Source organism: Gigantopelta aegis, chromosome 3 (genome assembly GCF_016097555.1).
Source record: "Gigantopelta aegis isolate Gae_Host chromosome 3, Gae_host_genome, whole genome shotgun sequence".
NCBI classification, from domain to species: Eukaryota; Metazoa; Mollusca; class Gastropoda; order Neomphalida; family Peltospiridae; genus Gigantopelta; species Gigantopelta aegis.
The window spans coordinates 91460665-91481856 of NC_054701.1; the positions used below are offsets into that span (position 1 = coordinate 91460665).

Genomic DNA, 21192 nt, shown 5'->3' on the forward strand with positions numbered 1-21192 from the left:
GATTCTATTAAAGGTGCATCATCTATCAAGATGAACGTCAACAATAATGCAGATATTATTTATAAAATACACCACTGATAATGTCACACATTACCAAATCCTTACAGTATTAGTTGTATGTGAAATAAAAAAGGTTCGTGTGCTGTTTGAATCTGGTTACAGTCATACATTTAACAGGAAGGAAAGAAAGAAAGAAATGTTTTATTTAACGACGCACTCAACACATTTTATTTACGGTTACATGGCGCCACACAGATTTTGAGAGGAAACCCGCTGTCGCCACTTCATGGGCTACTCTTTCCGATTAGCAGCAAGGGATCTTTTATTTGCACTTCCCACAGGCAGGATAGCACAAACCATATCTGGATTAAAAATCCCATGCCTCGACTGGGATCCGAACCTAGTACCTACCAGCCTAATGACCGATGGCCTAACCACGACACCACCGAGGCCAGTTAACAGGAAGGAAGTAAACCTATATAATTTGACACAATGTATAAAATTTCTTCTTTTTTTTTAGCTTAAAAAACATATTTTAAAAGTAAACAATTCTGAAAAAGTTAAAAAAATCAGGTCTTTGGACATAACCAGTTCTGACTGACTATATATCAACTAGTAACAACAAAACAATCATTTATGTGGGGGGTTTTTGGTAACAAATACATATTATAAATATAATATACAAACAATATTATATGTACATCATATACAAGTAATAAAAAGGTTTTCTTCGTATGTACACTCACTTTGCTACAACAAAATATGAACATCAGGTGTTAAAACTTAACATTAAACTTGTCTTGACATACATTTTTAAAATTTAAAAAACTTGACAGTCATGTTTCACCAATCGTTTTCAGACATACCCCAGTTCCCAGTCCCTTGCCAATACAATGTTAACAAGCCTTTATATGTCACCTGTTAGTATATCATCTGTACTGATCGACAGGTGTCATTTCAACTGTTATAGCAGTTGGGATAGGAAAGAGAGAGAGAGAGAGATTGACAGGCGAGACAGAAATAAGGAGGGGGTGAAAGAGAGATGGGGGGTGGGGGAGAGAGACAGAGACACACACCTACATATACTCTGGAATCCAGTCTGGATGTGTGTGTGTAGGTTTGTGTGTGTTGTAATCAGGGGTTACATTGTCAGGAAAGAACTTGAATCTTGGTAGTCTTTAAGTGCATTATTTGGCATCGGCTGTTCTTTTCACAATGCCTAATTAATGTGTAGATCATTTTCAAACTGCTTGAAATGACACCAACAAGATACATTTCATTATAAAACCTTTAAACTGTTCCTGAGAGAAACTGCAGGGTTTTTTTTCACAGAACTTCCTAAGGTTATGAGATCTCTATTTGAGAAAGATGATGTCATTTAAACAGACCCATCATGGACACAACCTCTAACAAAGGTTTATGTTTCAAACAGCCATAATTTCATATTTATGTCACTGGTTTATATCAACCAAACACATATAGTCAATTTTGAGACAACCACTGTGCTTGTAACCCTGAGTTTGTAACACCATTTTTCAGTTATTCTCTTGTGAGCCGGTGTTTATCTTCTGGGCAGACTTGGTCTCAAAACCGGGTGGGTGCATCTGAGTGGCAGCGTCAGTGATAGCTTTCTGAGCATTCAGCACTTTGTCTATGAGTGCGATTTCCTCGCTGCGGGAATCAATGTCTTGCAGAGGAGTCCACGACTGGTCACACTCCAGCCGAAAGCCTCCAATGAACTCATGTGGACACGACGGACCCCATTCCTAGGATGAAAAGACATTGCTATGTTTTTTTGCATAAATATAACATACAGTGTTCTCGCTGGGTGAATATTAAAGGAGGGCGGCCGCTCAGCACCACACCCTTAACCCCCCCCCCCAAAAAAGCCACACAAAAAAAGGTGGGGCGGGGAGGAGTTTGGTTACCATATTGTTGCGTGTTGGTAGACTTGTGAAAAGACATACTCCTTATTTTGGCTACAAAAAAGTGCAAAAAGTAAATACGAAATTCAAGCAGACTCGTCTTTTAACTGAACCGAAGATGATATCGGTTTGACATTCACGGACAGTTCCAGTTTTGCTGAACTGATCAGTTTTAATATTATTATTTTTAATAAAGATTTCAAGATATACGAAAAACAATAAAGATGTTTGTAAAGTGATCCCCTAATGTTGGATACATTTTTTGTTATTTCCATCTTCATCGAATGAATCGATCGCTGTGATAAAATATTATCGCCAGCTGATAAAAAGTGTCGTTTTTGTAAAGGCGGTGTATATATTATTTGGCACTCAAGATAAATGATTTTAATGATAAACACTACCACTTCCGTTATTTTGATAAGCGTTCATATCCCCCCAAAATGAAGTTTATAATATTTTATAAAGAACTGCTGAATAAACAGAATGACAGAAATGACAAAGTAAAAATCATCAGTTACAACCAATTTACATCTGCAACAGAGGACAAAATATCAGACGATAGTTAGTGGAAACAAAAGACAGAATGACCGTTCTGATTACGTGACAAATTTGGTGCCAAATAAGTGAGGGTTTTTTCAATCAAAGATTGCCGAATCCATACAAAAAATTTCATTGCTCAATTAAAATATAACTTTTATTGTGTCTATTAAACATACAAATGGATACAGATATGGGACAAAATAGAGGCTGTTAAAAATACTGTTAAATAACGTTACGTTAACTGTCGTAAATGTTTCGTCAATTGCTTTTTCGTACACAACGCGGCTTGTTTCCTTTGATGTTCAGTGTGCAGACTGATCGTTGTTTTTTTTTTGTGTGGAAAAAAGTGTGCATTTGGAAATAGCAAAGATAGGTGCTGGAAAATAAAGAGGGGCGCACAAAAATAAAGGAGGGCGGAGAACGTGAAAGGAGGGCAGCAAAATGGAATAGCGGGACGGGGCGCCCCGCTTAAATGAAGCAGCGAGAACAATGACATAGTTACAAGTGCTGTATTTCGCTATTCTTACAGAATTACCTTCAGAACTAGATTGCAGTCTTATCATGTCATAAAAAATCCTGTGAAGTTGATGAACCCACAAAATATGGTAAAAGTGTATGTTTTCGTTGATCAAATTAAAATTGAATTTGATTATTTATGGGTAAATAATAATAAAAATCTTTCAGAACTCCATGATGTACATTCAGGGTTGTGTAATATTAGCAGCTAAATCAGGCCATCAGATAGATATGTCGCACGAAGACAACATAGCTTGGCATGTTTGTCTCAGCCCAATGAACCCAATTCTGTCAGTCATACACAAAAAATTCATCCAATAAAAAAACAATTCTACTAATAAATTAAATTATTTGTTTGTAATTTTTATGGACATATCATTAAAGGTGTAGGACCGAATTTCCGAAGCCTGTTTTTCTTAATCACAGGTGATTAAGCATTGTAAATGTATGTAGTTACACTTGTGTAAGTCTAAAACAGGCTTTGTAAATTCGACCTGTAATGTTTACATTTCAAACAATTTTAAGCCAATAAATAATTTTGGTTGGAAGATTATTATGCCACTTTTATATAGAACCTTAATATTAATAGCAATCAAGTTTTTAAACAAGGATTCTAAAAGCAATACACATTCTCTATTGGGCCCCACTAATGGTCATAACCTCCTAAGCATAAAAACCATTTTTCTGCAATTATGTCCCTGGAATAAATTCCCATGAAAACTTGATATGGCCAAAGCTCTGTGGAAAATGGGTAAATTGCCATGAAAGTCAAACTCAACAGTATACGTTAAAGTTATACACAAAAGTATAGCTTAATATCTTGAGACATTTCGAAACAAAGTTTAGAGAACCCAAAATATGTCAGTTTAGTTTGCAGTTTTGAAAGAAATTCACGGTTACACTATTGTCATTAAATGGCTCTCTCACCTAACAGTTAATCATAATCCTCACGAATTGTAATTGGATACAAGTATTACAATGAACTTGAATGAATAAACGAACATTTCATGTATTTTTGACCACCAACGTTCGTCTCACAGCAGAATTTAATGTAGTACTGTAAGTAAGTTCTTTTAAAAATTAAAAGATCCAGTATTAGCCTCGTTTCAAAACACATTCTCTGTTACAAATACTATCCGGTCTTGATCATTAATCATTTAAAATATTGCATGTGAAATATTAATTGAAAATAAAATGTACATACTTGTGGGGACAGAATAGAGAAATATTTTTGTCCCGAATCTCTTTCATATAAGTAGTAGATCTGCCCGAGTTTCTTTACCAGATTGCAAGCGGTGTGGTGGAGCATCGCATTTCTTTTAGCCTCTTCTAGAACCTACAACAATAACAGAACATGTAAAGCACACTTCCAGTATTTTCAACACTACCAATAGCTCTTCTAATTGATTAACATGAACAAATAATGAGAAATTACAACAGGATCCCGGTCAAAGATTTGATTGAGGAATATTTCAGATCTATGAAAAGCTAGGAAATTTTAAAATATTGACCAAAGTGTCACATCAGATGTTTATCAGAAATAATTGTAGACATAAAATTATATTTTATAAATTGGCCATTACATTTAAAAGCATACTAGCATGGTAGTGAAATGTTTGAAACTTATTTCATTTCACAAGGGATAGATAGTTGGTAAAATGGCCTCCCTCTTGCATCGTTACTTTGGTGTACAGCCATCTGTGAAAAAGGTTATATTATTCTACCTTCCATTAGAGTTTAAACTATTTTAATTTCAGTTATTATTTGTTACTATACAATTCTCCTGTAGTCACCTTCCTGGCCTGTTCCTGCAAGTATCGGATCTGATCGGCAATCACAGTCAGCTTGCTCCCAGCATTAGCTCGAGTGAATTCATCAGCCTATCGCAACAAAAACAAACGTGAAACTAAACATCAAAGCTGTACCATAATTTCCTGCACGTTGCCCACATGCTATATTTTTTAAACCACCTAAAAACATCTCCTGTGGACTATGTGATGCCACGGGTTATGTGAGCAGTTCTTTTTCTCAGGGCTAAACACATGCAGGAAATAAGAATTGCTTGCTTTAAACAGACTGTATAATATTAATAAAACAAAATCAAGTAAATAATGGTATGTCAACATATTTTATTTTAAAATTTTAGGTGAAAATTACAATAAAAGCAACTCATTAGCAATCAACTCACCTGGTACAGGTATGCAAACACTGTTAATGGTAGTCACATAATCAACTGTGTTTCATGCTGATAGTCTGACGACTATCCAAGTGCCAAAACATAGTTATACTTATAGCTAGTTTTGGTCTATCTAGTGAGATGGGCAATGCACATTACATTAAGGTATATAGTGTTAGTATAAAGTATTCCTTCTGACACAGCATAGAGGCAAATTCCCTATCACCTGAAATATAATCCCTTCAGTGTATGTTGATTGATTTATTACATAAATTAGAAACAGGTACAAAGTTTTAGACTTAGTAGGTATTTTCTGTTAAACCTTTCAAGATTTTAATACATGAAAGAGTTTATCCAAAATACTACAAAAATCTCAACAGCAATTTGTTGCAACACAATAAAAACCTGATGAAAATCATAAATACCTTCTGGACTTGTCGAGCCAGTTCGACTAGATCCATGGGATCAGACGTCTTATTGGTCTGATACGAGTTCACTAGCTGCACCCCCATTGGACGATGTGAACCCTCCACCAGGGAGACTGCAATCAAACATTACATGGCTGTTATTCACATATATGTCAGTTGCTATTTTTTGGGGGTTAAAATCCCCTGCTCAAAGCACATTTTTTAATTAATTTTTTTTAAATATATTTTCCTTGGGAGCATGACGTAAATACCCTAGAAACTTTTACTCACCAGTCTAGAACCCCTCCCCTCCCTGAATAATTCCCTACACTTGTGCCTATCATTCATGGTGTTTTAGGACCAAATAATTACAGCATTTACAAAATGTCTGCCAGGTTACACAAATCATTATTTTTAAGACCGTATCTAGATGTTATTACAGGTACTTGTAACCTCTTAATATAGTCCAAGTTACAAGTAGGTTTACCTTTGTTGTATTTAATTAAAGGAGGAGACAATTATGGCATTTGGCCTGGTATGCATATTCAACAATATATAATGCACATTATTGCTTAATATCAAGTATAATCATATAGTTAATTAATAAAATGGTTAAATGTGACTTGGAAATGGGTACACATCACACGTAATTGTATTAACATATATATATACTCTTCAAAAAAAGAAACGCAAAAGGGTACAAATGGGTTATAACTCCGATTTTATGTTTCCTACCGGTTCATGCTTTGTGAATATAAGGTCATTGCATGTCCCAAACACATTCCCACGGTTACATTCGATAAAACGCAGCTACTGTACAATAAAGTTCCAAAATGTGAATATTCGCAAAAACGCAGCCACGTGCAAACCATGTCACCACTGCACGTGCGTTGTCTGCACGTGCAACATGAACACCGACAGTATAAAAGTGCAGGGTGTTCGCTTGCCTGGCCTCTGTATCTGGCCGACAGTTGACAATCCAGGACATGCCACGTCTCAGTGAACCGCAGAGAAACAATGCCATCGGCCGACTAGACGCAGGCGAATCCAGAACGGCCGTTGCCAGGGCATTCCATGTGTCCCCAAGCACCATCTCCAGACTGTGGGACCATTACCAGCAACATGGATCAACACGTGACCTCCCTAGATCCGGTCGACCATGGGTCACTACCCCCGGGCAGGACCGCTACATCCGGGTACGCCACCTTCGGGAACGATTGACTACTGCCACCTCCACAGCCGCAGCAATACCAGGTTTGCTCAGGATATCCGACCAGACCGTACGGAACCGCCTACGTGAGGTAGGAATTTGTGCCAGACGTCCAGTTTGAGGTGTCATCTTAACACCACAACACCGTCGACTCCGACTGCAGTGGTGCCAGATTCATCGACAATGGCCTCAACTGCGATGGAGACAGGTGTGGTTCAGTGACGAGTCCCGATTTCTGCTCCGACGTCATGATGGAAGATGTCGCGTGTATAGGCGTCGTGGTGAACATTATGCGGCAAACTGCGTGCAGGAAGTGGACAGATTCGGCGGGGGTAGTGTCATGGTGTGGGCAGCCATCTCACACACTGGCAGAACTGACCTGGTCCACGTGCAGGGCAACCTGAATGCACAGGGCTACATTGACCAGATCCTCCGGCCACACATCGTTCCAGTTATGGCCAACGCCAACGCAGTGTTCCAACATGACAACGCCAGGCCTCACACAGCACATCTCACAACGGCTTTCCTACAGAACAACTACATTAATGTCCTTCCTTGGCCATCGATATCACCGGATTTGAACCCAATTGAGCATCTATGGGACGAGTTGGACCGACGCCTCCGACAGCGACAACCACAGCCCCAGACCCTGCCCGAGCTGGCAGCAGCCTTGCAGGCCGAGTGGGCCACCATCCCCCGGGACGTCATCCGTACTCTGGTTGCTTCAATGGGCAGGCGGTGCCAGGCAGTTGTCAACACACGCGGAGGCCACACCCGGTATTGACTCCAGATGACCTTGACCTTGGTGGTGTGTCCTATCACTTACTCACAATGGACTAGAGTGAATTGTGAACAATCCTGCAACATTTGGTAATTATCGGACTCACCATTCAATAATTAAATCAATTCTCCAAATGTTTTGCGTTTCTTCTTTTGAAGAGTATATATATCTTTCTTTACTGATTTTTTTTAAACATTGGTTTTCAAGTAATTACACTTTACTAAAAACAAATACCAGTGATATATTTCTCTAAATGTTATCAACATTTTTTGTATCTCATGACTCAGTCAGTGTAGACTAATTTACAACACCTATATTATTACACATATTTCAGTATCTCACCCTGGATGTATGCAGCAGAACAAGTAGTAAACTCTAATACAGTAATTATTTAAAGATTGTTTACTTTATGTTCTGTGGCAGCTTTGCTTTCTTTTAACTGACCAACAAACACAAACATTAAAATAATTATTTGAAGTAAAAATTATATTGGATTATACCAAGCAGACACAATTATATTATTCATAATCTCAAAGGCTTACGTAGCTCGGTTAAGCCACTAGTAAGTACTAGGTTTGAATCCTGGTACCAGCTCATACCCAGAGTGAGTTTTAACAACTCGGTGGATAGGGGTAAGTCCACTTCACCTACTTCCCTCTCACTAACCACTAACCCACTGTCCTGGACAGAGACCAAACAGCTGAGGTGTCTGCCCAGAACAGCATGCTTGAACCTTAATTGGATATAAGCACACACTATATAACACCACCACTATAGCACATTGATGTATTAATCATCGGCTATTGGATGTCAAACAATTGGCAATTTTGACAGTCTTAGTAGCAAGGGGTCTTTTATATGCACCATACCAGACAGGATAGCACATACCACGACTTTGATATACCAGTCATGGTGCACTGGCTGAAATGAGAAATAGCCCAGTGAGCCCACCAACGGGAATCAATCCAAAATTGACTGTGCATTATGTAAGCGATTTACCACTGGGCTACGTCTATAGTGGTGTAGTCAGTGCTGGATTTATAAGGGGGAAAAGGACTTCCTTTATAAAAATAATAATAATAATTATAAATTTAGTGCATTTTTTTAATTTGTTGTGTAATTTACTTTCTATGTTGAGGGGACCCCGAACCTGAAATGCCCTGGGTCCCTGCCCCCTCGTGGTCTAAATCCGGCTCTGGGTGTAAAATTACGTTTTTTGCCCAAATGCGATCTCAGCTAAGTCGATATAGGTGACATCGTTATCATCTAGTATGTGGAATCTGCGTCATTGTAAATTAATGGTTTTTTTCAAGATTTCTGTCTGGACAAAATGTGGGTAAAATCTAACAAAAAATAAAGGTAGGAGAGCACTTTATTGTAGTAACATTTTGGTTCGGACTTTATAGTTAAAACTAAAATATTTGTATTGAACTCTTTAAGTTGAAGTTTGTTTAACTATCAATTGTGACTAATCGGCTGTCATTCTCTATTTATTACATCAACCTTTGATCATCAATTACTGACATTACCTGCTGTCCGTGTTGGATCCATTGAAGGATCCATTTCTACTCGACGGTAACAGCAATGAGGTTGATAAACATTGCGAAAAAGACTTTTATACTGCAACTACGTCACAAAAGGAGCAGTTATGACTTCAGTCTTGAGATAGATCGGGGAAAAAAATCAACATGTTCACTTAAAAAGTACATTAAGATTGAAGTTAAATTATTTAATTACCATATATTCAAATATCACAAACTACAGGAATTATGTTACTGGATAACATTAATATATTTGATAAATATGACAAAAGTACGAATCGCGCATAAAGTCTCCCTACTTCCTTATTAGCGAATCACCATTACACAACCAGTTAAGTCAGTAACTCGGTAGAGGGGCGTTGATTTAAAACTGAATCAGTCTTACTTTTAAAGCTGACAATACGGATGTGTAAGACTACACCGAATTTTCAAAGCATCAGTCCACCAAGCGGAATCAACTCTGCGACCTGTCACACCTCATGTGAGATCTCTATTACTTAGTTACTGCCTGACAAAAATCGTGTGTAATATAATTTGGATTAGTTTATTTGCTTCAGTGTCACCTGCATGAACTAGACTGGTTCATTACTAATAAGGACGTGTTCAGCCAACAGCGAGTGACGTTGACGTTCGTGAACAATTTGACTGGTGACCGATGTGCTCATTTGGTTTAACGTAAAGCGCATAAACCAGTCTTGCGAACGTTTTTTTCTGATTTGTCTAGCTGAACTTGGCCCAAGATTCGTATAAGGAAACGAGAAGGGAAGTGTACGAGCCACTGATTTAAGAATGGGAAAACGTTATTATTGCGAGTTTTGTGACAAGCAGTTTGGTGATAATCCATCAAGCAGGAAAAATCATTTGACTGGCGTTTATCACCAACGAATGAGGAGGCTTTATTATGATTCATTCAAAGGTTTTAAGTCCCCTCTCTCTCTCTCTCTCTCTCTCTCTCTCTCTCTCTCTCTCTCTCTCTCTCTCTCTCTCATGATAATACAAAAAAGCAACAGCCCAACAAATTTAAGGGTTTTTTTTTAAATCAAGACAAAATATGCCAAACAAATAACTACACATATCTATGATGAAGTCTAAACTTAATAGGAAATTTTACTGAAAAAAAAAGAAAAAAGAGGTTCCTAAGCTCTTTTTTAAACTGCACATGGCTTTTAGTGGAATAAAGCCATTAAAATGTCTTTACAATAAGCTATTCCATGCCCTCATTAAACCTATCATCCTTTATAATTCTGAGGTTTGGGGTACTGAACAGCACTACTATAAAAAACCAACATGACCAACACAAATATTTTGATATACTGGAATCGGAACCATTCGAAAAACAACATACCAAATTCTGTAAGCTAAACCTTCAAGTTGGGAGAAACCATGTCAATGTTGCATGTAAAAGTGAACTCGGGCGTTACACACTTGTCAATAAATTATTATAATATACACACAAATATTTATAAATACAGGGCATACTTAGAAAATGTGCAATTAACAAGAACTGTTCTCCATGATGCAATACTGTGTAGCAAAGCACTACACATGCAACACAACATAGGGGTGGCATGCCTTGTGTGATGCATGTTTGATAAAAATGACATTGATCCACTTATTCACAAAAACGTATAAAATCAAATGCTAACAGTTTAAAGACAACCATTAACAATAATCGCAACAAATACCTAATAACCAAACTGAAAGAATCGGGGAAAACTTTAACTGTACAAACACATTAAGGACAAACGTGTAAAATTTGCATATTACCTAACATATATTACAAACGCAAATTTTGGACATGCGATTACAAAATTAAGGATTTGTGCTCACAGACTAGAAATAGAAATGGGACAATATAGAAAAGTTGAGAGAAAAGATAGATTATGCCGTCTGTGTAATCAGGGTGTAGAGGACGAAATACATTTCTTAACCTAATGCCCTTCAAACTTAGGAATATATTATACTCAAAAATAGAAATACACTGTCCAGATTTTACCAGCCTAACTGACTTGGAAAAGTGTTTTTGTCCTCCTAGATTGCCCAGCTCACATATCACCAATAGTTGGGCAGACATGTTATGAAAGGTTTTTACACGGACAAACAGAACTTTCCAGATCCTCTACCTCAATTTAAGCAGCAGCATTTTATTAATTATTATTAAACCATCTAAATTATATACATTATGTGCCATTGTTCACTTAAAATCCATCCATGACTGTATATATATATATATTTATGTTTTTACTAAATATTCTTAGTTATGTTTTAAAATGTGCCATGTTCTTTGTATTATTCATATATATAAAGAAATAAAGATTTATTGTATTGTATTGTATTGTATTGTATTGTATATTATATATATATATATATATATATATATATATATATATATATATATATATATATATATATATATATATATGCTGTGGGAAAGTGTATACAAGATTTCACTTCTGAAAGGAAGTTTTGAGATTCTCTCGTTAGTTTTGACTTTGATAATCTCTGCGAGATCTGGCTCAGTTCGTAGGTACCGGTAGCTCACTTGAGATGTGCATGTTGTAGAATCTGGACAACCTTGTAATCAGTGGCCTACGACCTGTATATACTATATAAGGCCATGGGAAAGTGTATATAAAAATAAAACAAGTTCTGTTAATTCACGCCTTTCATTGCTGTCTGGTTTCAAACTGAAATTACCTTTCTGTTGCAGATCCAGAGGTAATTCTTGCTGATGTTGAAAAGGGAATATGTCGAGCATTCCAGAACACAGGTATTCGAAATTATTACCATCGTACATAAATGTATTTACAGAAATTAGAGCTTGGGTTCAGCTTTTAGACAGACTGTGTGTGTGTTTATTTGTTAAAGTAACTGTTTTAAAACTGCCTGTGACAGAATGAAGATTATCTAGATGTCGAAAACATTTCAAAATTGGCGTAGGTAACAAATTTTTAAATTTGAGCCATGAGTTCATACAGTGTGTTGACATCAAATGGCTATAGTTTGTTTGTTTATACTTATTTTCGTGCTTATATCTTAGCTATCTGGTCTGCTTGTCCAGGACAGTGGGTTAGTGGTTAGTGAGAGGTAATGGCCATTTCACCCACCCACTGAGTTGTTAAATTCGCTATGTGTGGGAGCTGGTACTGAAATAAGAACCGAGTACCTACCAGCCTTAAGTCTAGTAGTTTAACCACTACACCACCACCAAGGCTGGTTGGTGGCTGCCATGCTGTGGTGAGATTGTCATTTAGTAAACTTTCTTTCCTCTGCTGAAGTATCCTTTCTTGTTGCAGGTGAATGTAACTATGGCGACCGGTGTCATTACACTCACATGACCAATGAGCATAGAGCTCAGTTACAGCAACAGAGTAAGTAGTCAGACTGGGAACCGGTCTAAAGTGTCTATTCCTGTGTAATATGTGTAACATTAATGTACTGTAATTATTACATCATAACTTGTAGTGGTTTTAATCATTTACAATAGCAGTTCTAGACACACATATTTCACCCTGTTTTTCATTGGCATCAAGTGTCATTTACAGCAGTAAATTATGTCATGCCAATATCTCAAAACTATTAATCTTTACAATTATATATGAGCAACAAAATGCATAACTATAATTATTATTAAAACTTTGTAGAAGCAATCTATAATTAAATATATGTAAAAAAAAAAAAAATCTCAATTTGTGTTTAAACCATGTTTATTATTTACACTATTGATGTACATATGTATCTTTTCTTCATTTTCTTTGTGGTTTCAGTTCAAAAAAAGAGAGAAGCAGAAAATGCCAAGAAGAAAAGTAAAAGTGAATTGAATCCATCGCTGGAGGCGTGGCTGTCGAAGCGTGTGAAGAAGATGAAGTCCGAGGATCCCCGACACTGCAGCCAGTCTGACGGAGACGATTCCCCGCAGTACAGCCTTCCTCCGAGCCTACTTGGTATGACCAACATCCCACCCTCCCTCCTACCCCCACCAGCCAACACGTTCAGTAGTCTGGACATTCAAGAGTGGGGGTGATGTTTGAACGATGGTGTTCCGTTACCCATCTCAGCCTTGAGAGTGAGAAGTGTGGGGGAATTGATGTTTGACTAGTACTGCCCGTCACAGCCTTGGTGAGCAGTGGAAAGCATGGAGATGACGTCTCACCATTGTCATCTGTAACAACTAGAAGTGGGGAGAATGGAGTTGACGTTTCACTGTTGTCATCTGTAACAACTAGAAGTGGGGAGAATGGGCTTCGAGTGTTCAAACAAATTTGGTTGATGTCTCGCAATTGCTGTCCTTGACATTTATAGAGATAGACAGAGTTTATTTGTGATGAAACTCTGACCGATGGCTCAGAGGTGAAACATTAATATATCGATTGTGTTGAACATGTCACAATAAGCAGTGATCACCTGTGTTTAACAGTGAGGGGACGTAATGGTGACCAATCAAGCTTAAAAATATATTTAACACTGCAGTCTTATACTGATGAAGTTAATACATGAAGCACTGAACACTTTCTGATGCCAGACATTAAAGGGGTAGCTTGGATCAAAGTGGAGAAATGCTACAGAATATGGTCAACATTAATCAAATGCCACACATTTTTTTAATACAATCACATATTTTGTGATATATAAATACATGTATTCCACAATTAATGTTTTTTCTGTTCATTAAAATTACTGTTACACTAGCTGTTCTTTTGTTTTATTAAAAGTACTACCAACTGAGAAAACATTACATTATATATTAAATAATAGTTTCCTAAAAAGATAAATACATTGTTTTCATCCAATAATTTCAGTTTCAATAATTTGGCTGTAAATGTTTTCATCTACTATTGTCTGAAATAGTTGAGTGGTTTTGTTTAAAAACATCACTAGAGCACATAGATTAATTAATCAACTATTGGATATCAAACTTTTGGTAATTTTGAGAGGAAACCTACATTTTTCGATTAGCAGCAAGGAATATTTTATATCTAATTTTTCAAACCGGACCGCAAATTCCACAGCCTTTGATATGTCATGGTGCATCGACAAGGGCTGGGTGTGTGTGTAGAAAACAGCCAGAGAATGGGTCCACTGAGGAGGTTCGATCTTTGGTCCCAAGCACTTCCAGCTAGCTCTCCAACTGAGCTGAATCTCACCCATCAAAAATAGTGTGGAGTAGGGTAGTGTGGGTGTGCAGGTTTACTGTACCGAGGACACTACACCGCTCTCCTAGCAGTCCACTTGTGACAGCTTGTTCATACAACCAGAAATGCAGTGAACTTGATAGGTTAGGCTAACAATATGGATAATCAACATTTTGTGAAAAACTGCTGACTGAATATTGGTGTGATACATGTACAATTGGAAACCGTTGTTGCAATATAAAGTTTCTCACAGGAACTCTAGTATAGTTTATCCTGTAACCACCGTTTCTATTGACAGAATATGATGGCTGGTATAAAGCTACTAGCAGGATAGGACTTTTGATGTCACTCGTGACGTTTTATTACATACCCATTAAATCTTACTATATAAATACAGCTCTGAATACAAGAATTGAATACAACTTTCCGTATTCAACTCAACTGCCGGAACTATACCGTATTCAACGCTACTATTTATAGCACATGGTTACCGGGAATGCCCTTCGCGATATGTAAACAAAGTTTGTGCTTGGTTTGTTTAAAATGTTATTTTGTGGAAAATTTGAACTGAAAACAGACGAAAACGGTGACAAATATTTACAATTTAATGAGCGCGATACCAAAACTTGAGACGGGAACACTACTAACAAACGAGCTTTTAATCCACGATGGTTAAGGTCGATGACGGTCACTATTTGGACCCTTGTTTTGGCTTCGTTACATCGTACACAATTCTTATTCTTTTTTAATAAATAAAACATCTCCAACCGTAATTTTATGATATGATATATTTGACAAAAGGTATGTTTTATTTCTTTCATCTTTCAAAACTTCAAATTAATATTTTGTCCAGAATTATGAAAAAAAGATAAAAAAGTACCGACCTGTAAACAGCGTTGTCTGCTTGTTATAGGAATTTGACAGGGGTCAAGGTTAGTAGACTAGTTTTTATTTTAATGTGGCGCAGCATTGTAATAATACAGCTAATTTTGAATTTAAATGACCTCAGTATTCCAATGATGTCACTTTGCATCTCCTTACAATAACCATAAACTGGGTACATGACGTTTCCTTTTTAGAAAACTTCCAATGTAAAATTGCTATTGAATTTTTTTTCCCTTAACATTACTAATGCACCTGGATGTCTTTGAACAAAATCTTGTGATTAAAAAATTGCACCTTTTACGAAATATGGATTTCTAGTGAAACTACGGTAAGATATGCTATATTTATTGTGTATGAAGCCAAAACAAGGGTGCGAAAAGTGACTCGTCGACTTTAGCAACAATGCCGTCTCCTCACGTAGAAAACTTGAATGAACCGTCAACCGGATTATTCAGTGGAGCGATGATTTATGGAGGCACATTTAATATAAACTTGAACTTTTCAGCAACGAATAATTCCATGAACATCAATAAAAGAAAACACACCGATGACGACTCAGACACTGAGTGAACAATTCTGGACATTTTTCTTCCAAGATAAAACTGGCACGCTGAAGGTTTTCTGACATATTACGAGCAAATTGAATATTATATTGTTCGTGAATTTTAGCTATTACATTGTCTTTAAAGGGCATTTCAAACAATATCATTAAAATTATAGGTAACTTTTCACTCGTTCTTTCTTATTTCTGTTTATTGTTTAAATAGAACTATAAACAATAGAACTATATTCCTATGTGTAATAATTGGTGGTTCTTCAGTCCGCGTAGTAACACAGCTGACCTAGTTGTGTAAATTTAGAAATCCCCGTCATTAGCGTGCAGTGTTACAATTTCTAAATTATTATTTGGAAAAAAAATTTCCAATTTAGGGTATGTAATAAATACAAAACTACATATATGTGGTTTTCTGATTTCTGTATTCCACTTGTGTATTTCCTGCCGGAAACCCCTCTGCCTACGGCATCGGGGTTTCCTGCAGGAAATACACTCATGGAATACAGAAATAGAAAACCACATATATGTAGTTTTGTTTATATACGCATAGCCTACATTACAAAATTGCTTATTTGACTAGGTCATCGTACAATGTGACTGAAATAACAGAAATAACAGCTTTCTCCTTAATATTTATGGTATGCAGGATAAAGATAATAACTATTTCTAACTTAATGATGTTAGAAATATGCTTTGATAAAGCAGATATCTGACGTCATTAACTAATTATTCTCTCTATATAAAATAAACCACCTACTCGCCAGTTTTGGTATAAATGTATTTTTAATATACAAGTGTATATATTACAATCATTGCATGATACATCTATGTTTAAATCTATGTACAATTTTAACAATGCTGTGTGTACATATTTCAAATACTTGATATAAAATATCAATACAGTAAAACAGATGAGTGTATATATAACAATGAAAACTTAAACAGAAATCTTTTAAAATTATAATACTATTGAGTAAGGATGAACACATGAGCCAGATATTGCTGTTTTGGTATGAATAGAACAAAATATTAAATAACCTCTCCACATCAGTCAAACTAAATATAACACTCCATTTGCTGTCTGTAGGACAAGATGAAAAAGCAATTGCTCAGAAAATATGTGCCATTTATATTACTTCGATTAAAACACACAAGAACTGTTTGTGCATTAGTAGTTGTTGAACATATCGGTGGTAACGGGAGACATTTTTGATTTATGAACATATTTTTCCTCATTTAATTAGTGATACATGTATTTTGTTTTCTCAAATTTAACATTACTCCATGAAAAAGTAATCGGTAATAATAAAGATATCAAATGACAAAACCTACGGTTTTATAAGTTTTTAAAATAACTGCCTATAAAAAGACATTTAGAAAGGTCATAGTCAGCATGCACACCACCATTCACTTTTGTGTGCATTGCAGTACAATTTTTCTGTCAGAATATATTCTGGAGGAAAATATAACAATATTGACAGGGCTTTGTGACTGCTATTTTTCATATGTACAGTGACTTGGTAACTACCATGAATAAAATCAATATAGGATGACCACAACCACTTTCAGTTATTCACCCTTTAGCTAGAACACCGTCTCATTTTGATGTTATGTAAGTAGTAGCATACCACATGCACAGTTGTTATCATCTAGTAATAAAATTAACAAGTAACTTCAAACCAATGTTTTATTTAAATACTACAGAGGCCAACCTACTTGTAATCGTCAAATAAAAATCTGAATAGGCAGCATTTCTTTCTTTTTTAAATTAAGACTTATTTCCTAAACTGGACTATATTAAGGTGCTAGAGAAAGTATGGCATGGTGAATGGTGGTGTCGTGACAATTACTGACCACAAACATTTAAATTAATAATTTTCAAGGTTAATATAGTTTTATTTTAATTTTAATTTTATTTCAAACTAATACAAGTTTTAGAAACTTCTTTTAAGTAACAATGGAGGCATGGCTGAATCAATCAACGTGTTCAATATTCACTGAAGCATTATTTACCAACATAAAATATGTTTTCAGTTTCAAATAAAAGGTGTAAAAAGAAAAAGAAATCTTGAAAATAATGATACAAAATTACCGTAAGAACAAAAGTTATAAAGAGAAATTGTATCAAAAATAATAGAATCCAAATATTGGAAGCTAATGATGAGCTCTAAGTGATTTTGAAAGCAGAAATGTGGGGTTTTTTTGTGTTTTTTTAAAGATAGTTTAACATTAATATGCACAAGAATGTATACATTTAGAAAAATCCACATGAAATCATGATTAAATATATAAGATTATTTATCAATAGAAGCAAACATGCACAAGTTAAGGCTATGTTAATCCGGAAAAGATTTCAAAGAAACATGCAGTATCACGGTCAGGTGCCTATCAATGTTTACTGGCAATAGTTGTATACATTGGCATGGATTAAGCAATTTTGTTATAATACATGATGACAAAATATACTACTTCAAACATGAATATTCTGTGAAATATGGCTTTTGTCCAGGCTACTAATGTCCTTTCATATACATGTAATTTAATTTGTGCCCAAACTGATGCAACCTTTGCAATGTTTCATTATCAACACTATCATGGGCGTACGACCACCTACAGTTTGGTACTGGTGTTCTCAATAAAATATGATGATGTCAGTGCTGGTTGTTTTCTTTTAAATGTACCACGATATAGCAGGTCATTTGAAAGTACTTTGTGTAGACATGTTCAGTGGGGACAAATTATTCCATCATTGTTTAGTTTTCCATGCACGATTTTTATACAACTTTTTATACACTAGGAACTAATTGTGTTTTTTCCAACTTGTCAGCAAATGTTATCCTTCATGGGCATCATGTAATACATACAATTGCTTTCCAAAGTGTATACTAAATCTTGATATAACCATTTTCTTTAACCATTCCGTATCAAGACATGGTTCGTTGTCAGTTTAATTATGTTGTGGATGCAACCTGTTAGTTTGACATCACAAAACTGCTCAGTCCATGATGTCATTCATGCACAGACATGAAAAGGTTAACACTTGTTTCATCCAATCAGCCTCTGACTTCCAGTTACATAGATCACGATGGAATAGGTTGGCTTTATTCTCCTAGTCTGACACCATCTGCATTCATAATTCAGTAAGTAGATATTCATAACATTGTGTACATTCATATTTATATAGAGAGATATTCATGTCCTTTAAGGGAGTTTTCTAAACTGTCCGTCACACAATGACAAATACAGTTTGTCACTTGTATGTGTTAGTATCCTCTTTGCAGGTTTTGTTTTAATTAGCTATCCGCTATAAAGTGGATTTAACATTAAATGGCTATATCACTTACAGTCCTTTACATATTATTGACCCTTTATGATCTGAATTAACATTTCAACCCCTGCAATTGCAATCGGCAATGCCGTGGAGTTTTTCATTCTCCCCGGGATTTGTTTTGTTGTGGACTATATTAGAATTTTTTTCCCACTGCTTGTTTTTTGCTGTGAACGTTTTCTTAACTGCAGGGGTTGCATTTTACATATGTTATTATAATATATATTATAATACTAAATAATTATATCTTATTGTAAGCATTTGAAATATATAGTAGCTATTAAGAGAATGTGCCTGGCAATGCACACATTTTGGTTTTCCATATTCATCAGGAGGTCTGTGTATAATAATTACAGTCAATTAGTGCATCTTGTTAATGAGCATCAAGACTGCGTTTGTCAATAATTTATATATCTGATTATAAAGATATTATATACCTATATAGATATTTAGTATAAACAGAAACTGAGCTATCATTATCAAATGAAGAACGAATCAATGAGCAATTTAGCACATAATTATTGTTTATAACAATGTATGTTAAAATAGTATTCATGATAATAATTGATATATGATATAAACCTCAAATTCAGATTTAACCTTTCTGACTAATTATGGTAAAATAATCATAAATTTTCTTCTTAGGAGTGACAAATAATTTGTGTTATGTCCATGTTACTACTGGTACTATTTCATGATCTTTATTTTTTCTAACCATATTGCACCCTTTTGTTGCGGTTATCATTAATAAAATGCCCTTTTTCTTTCTTTCTAAGAACGGTAATTAAAGTTGAACATTTCTGTCAGTGTCGTGTATGGATGTATACCTGTTACAGTCTTGTAATGACACAAGTCTCCATTACAAGATAAATTTACACCAATCAGATGTCATTGTTTGCACACACAGTTAAAGAACAGCTAGTCACTGTCATCAGATAAATACTGATTTTTGTGGTAAGATCAGCATTTGAAAAAACAACAATAAATGCTTAACAATTACAATTTGAAAATGCTGAAGTGAAGAACTGGCTGTTCATGTTGCACTCGGCCCATTCAGGTTTGTAGAAAATTGTTCTAAGCTTCACCTGTGAAAAAAAAAGAGTATATATATATATATTATATATATACATACTGGTTTAATATATACACACAAATAATAATCAAGAAGAAATTAAGTTTTTAATACATGTAAGCTGTAGTATTCATACAGCACATTCATGAACTAGTTATTTGTTGTCAAACATGGTTACTGTGACATGGTCTAGATAAAAAGTGAAGAAACCTACTGCCACTCACTGGTTATTCTACTGAATAGCAGCAAGCAATCTTTTATATGCACTTTTAAACAGAAAGAACATTCCTGCCCAATGGACTGTATTAGCCAGCTTTTGTACAGGCTATATTAATCTGCTAGATGATTTCTAAATAAGCTGGGTATGGGCGACTAACATCATAACTCATGTTTTACGATGACTGACGTCATAACACGTTTTAAATTTTGATTGATGGTTACATGTTTTATCTCATCTGTTAACATTTTTACTGGCATCTGGAGAGTGGACAAGTACTTTCAACAGTCCTTGGTAAAGGTAATACCTACTTGATGTGTTGTGTAGAATGCCGTCAACCTTGCCACTGGACGTTGACAATGACCGGGGACTGCTCACACTGGTCCGACCGAGAGGAGCCTGGTGATGGCTCTGAAGGAATGCGTCAATGTCGGAATCTCCATCGGATAAATCATCTAGATCATCACTATAATGATAAACATGATAAATCAATGTCGGAATCTCACCTAGATCATCACTACAATGATAAATCAATGTCAGAAACTCATCTAGATCATCACTACAATGATAAATCAATGTCGGAATCTCATCTAGATCATCACTACAATGATAAACATAATGAATTAATGTCGAAATTTCCATCAGACAAATCATCTATAGTCGTCCCACAAAGAACCTTTTTCATACTATAAAATTTACTACAAGTTTATTTTTGAGCCAACCGATTTGTAAATTTCACAACTTTGTTGTTATTTTTTTGTTATTTCCAAAACACTTATTTTTATTTTTATGTCAAACCAAACTGAAACTATTTACCCAAAAAAACATTTTCATAGAATGATGGGACAGACTACAGATCATAATTACAATGATAAATCAATGTCGGAATCTCATCTAGGTCATCAC

General features: G+C 35.5%; 3 protein-coding genes across 6 annotated transcripts in view; 1 reads left to right on the forward strand and 2 right to left on the reverse strand.

Moving 5' to 3' along the window:
* Positions 1-633: 633 nt before the first annotated feature.
* LOC121369332 (uncharacterized protein C1orf50 homolog) lies at positions 634-9168 on the reverse strand. Its single transcript, XM_041494321.1, has 5 exons — positions 9085-9168; positions 5583-5698; positions 4775-4861; positions 4186-4317; positions 634-1766 (listed from the first exon to the last, which is right to left on the reverse strand). Exons 1-5 carry the CDS (start codon positions 9116-9118, stop codon positions 1536-1538), a joined length of 600 nt encoding a protein of 199 aa, XP_041350255.1. The 5' UTR covers positions 9119-9168; the 3' UTR covers positions 634-1535.
* A 269-nt stretch (positions 9169-9437) lies between these two features.
* LOC121369333 (zinc finger matrin-type protein 5-like) lies at positions 9438-13782 on the forward strand. 2 transcript variants are annotated; one of them, XM_041494323.1, is made up of 4 exons: positions 9438-9577; positions 11807-11866; positions 12393-12467; positions 12864-13782. In XM_041494323.1, the coding sequence occupies exons 1-4, from the start codon at positions 9502-9504 to the stop codon at positions 13118-13120; spliced, it is 468 nt and encodes a 155-aa protein (XP_041350257.1). In that variant the 5' UTR covers positions 9438-9501; the 3' UTR covers positions 13121-13782. The 2 variants fall into 2 exon arrangements, with proteins under 2 accessions (XP_041350257.1, XP_041350256.1); XM_041494322.1 differs by lacking the exon at positions 9438-9577 and adding an exon at positions 9717-10012.
* Positions 13783-16433: 2651 nt separating this feature from the next.
* Positions 16434-21192, reverse strand: part of LOC121369334 (unconventional myosin-XVIIIa-like) — a 115744-nt gene continuing 110985 nt past the window's right edge. For all 3 annotated transcript variants that reach the window (XM_041494326.1, XM_041494327.1, XM_041494325.1), the window contains exons 37-38: positions 20598-20752; positions 16434-20082 (exon numbers count right to left, since the gene is read on the reverse strand). In XM_041494326.1, coding sequence (XP_041350260.1) covers positions 20072-20082; positions 20598-20752 — 166 coding nt within the window. In that variant the 3' untranslated portion in view covers positions 16434-20071. The remainder of the gene's footprint in view (positions 20083-20597; positions 20753-21192) is intronic.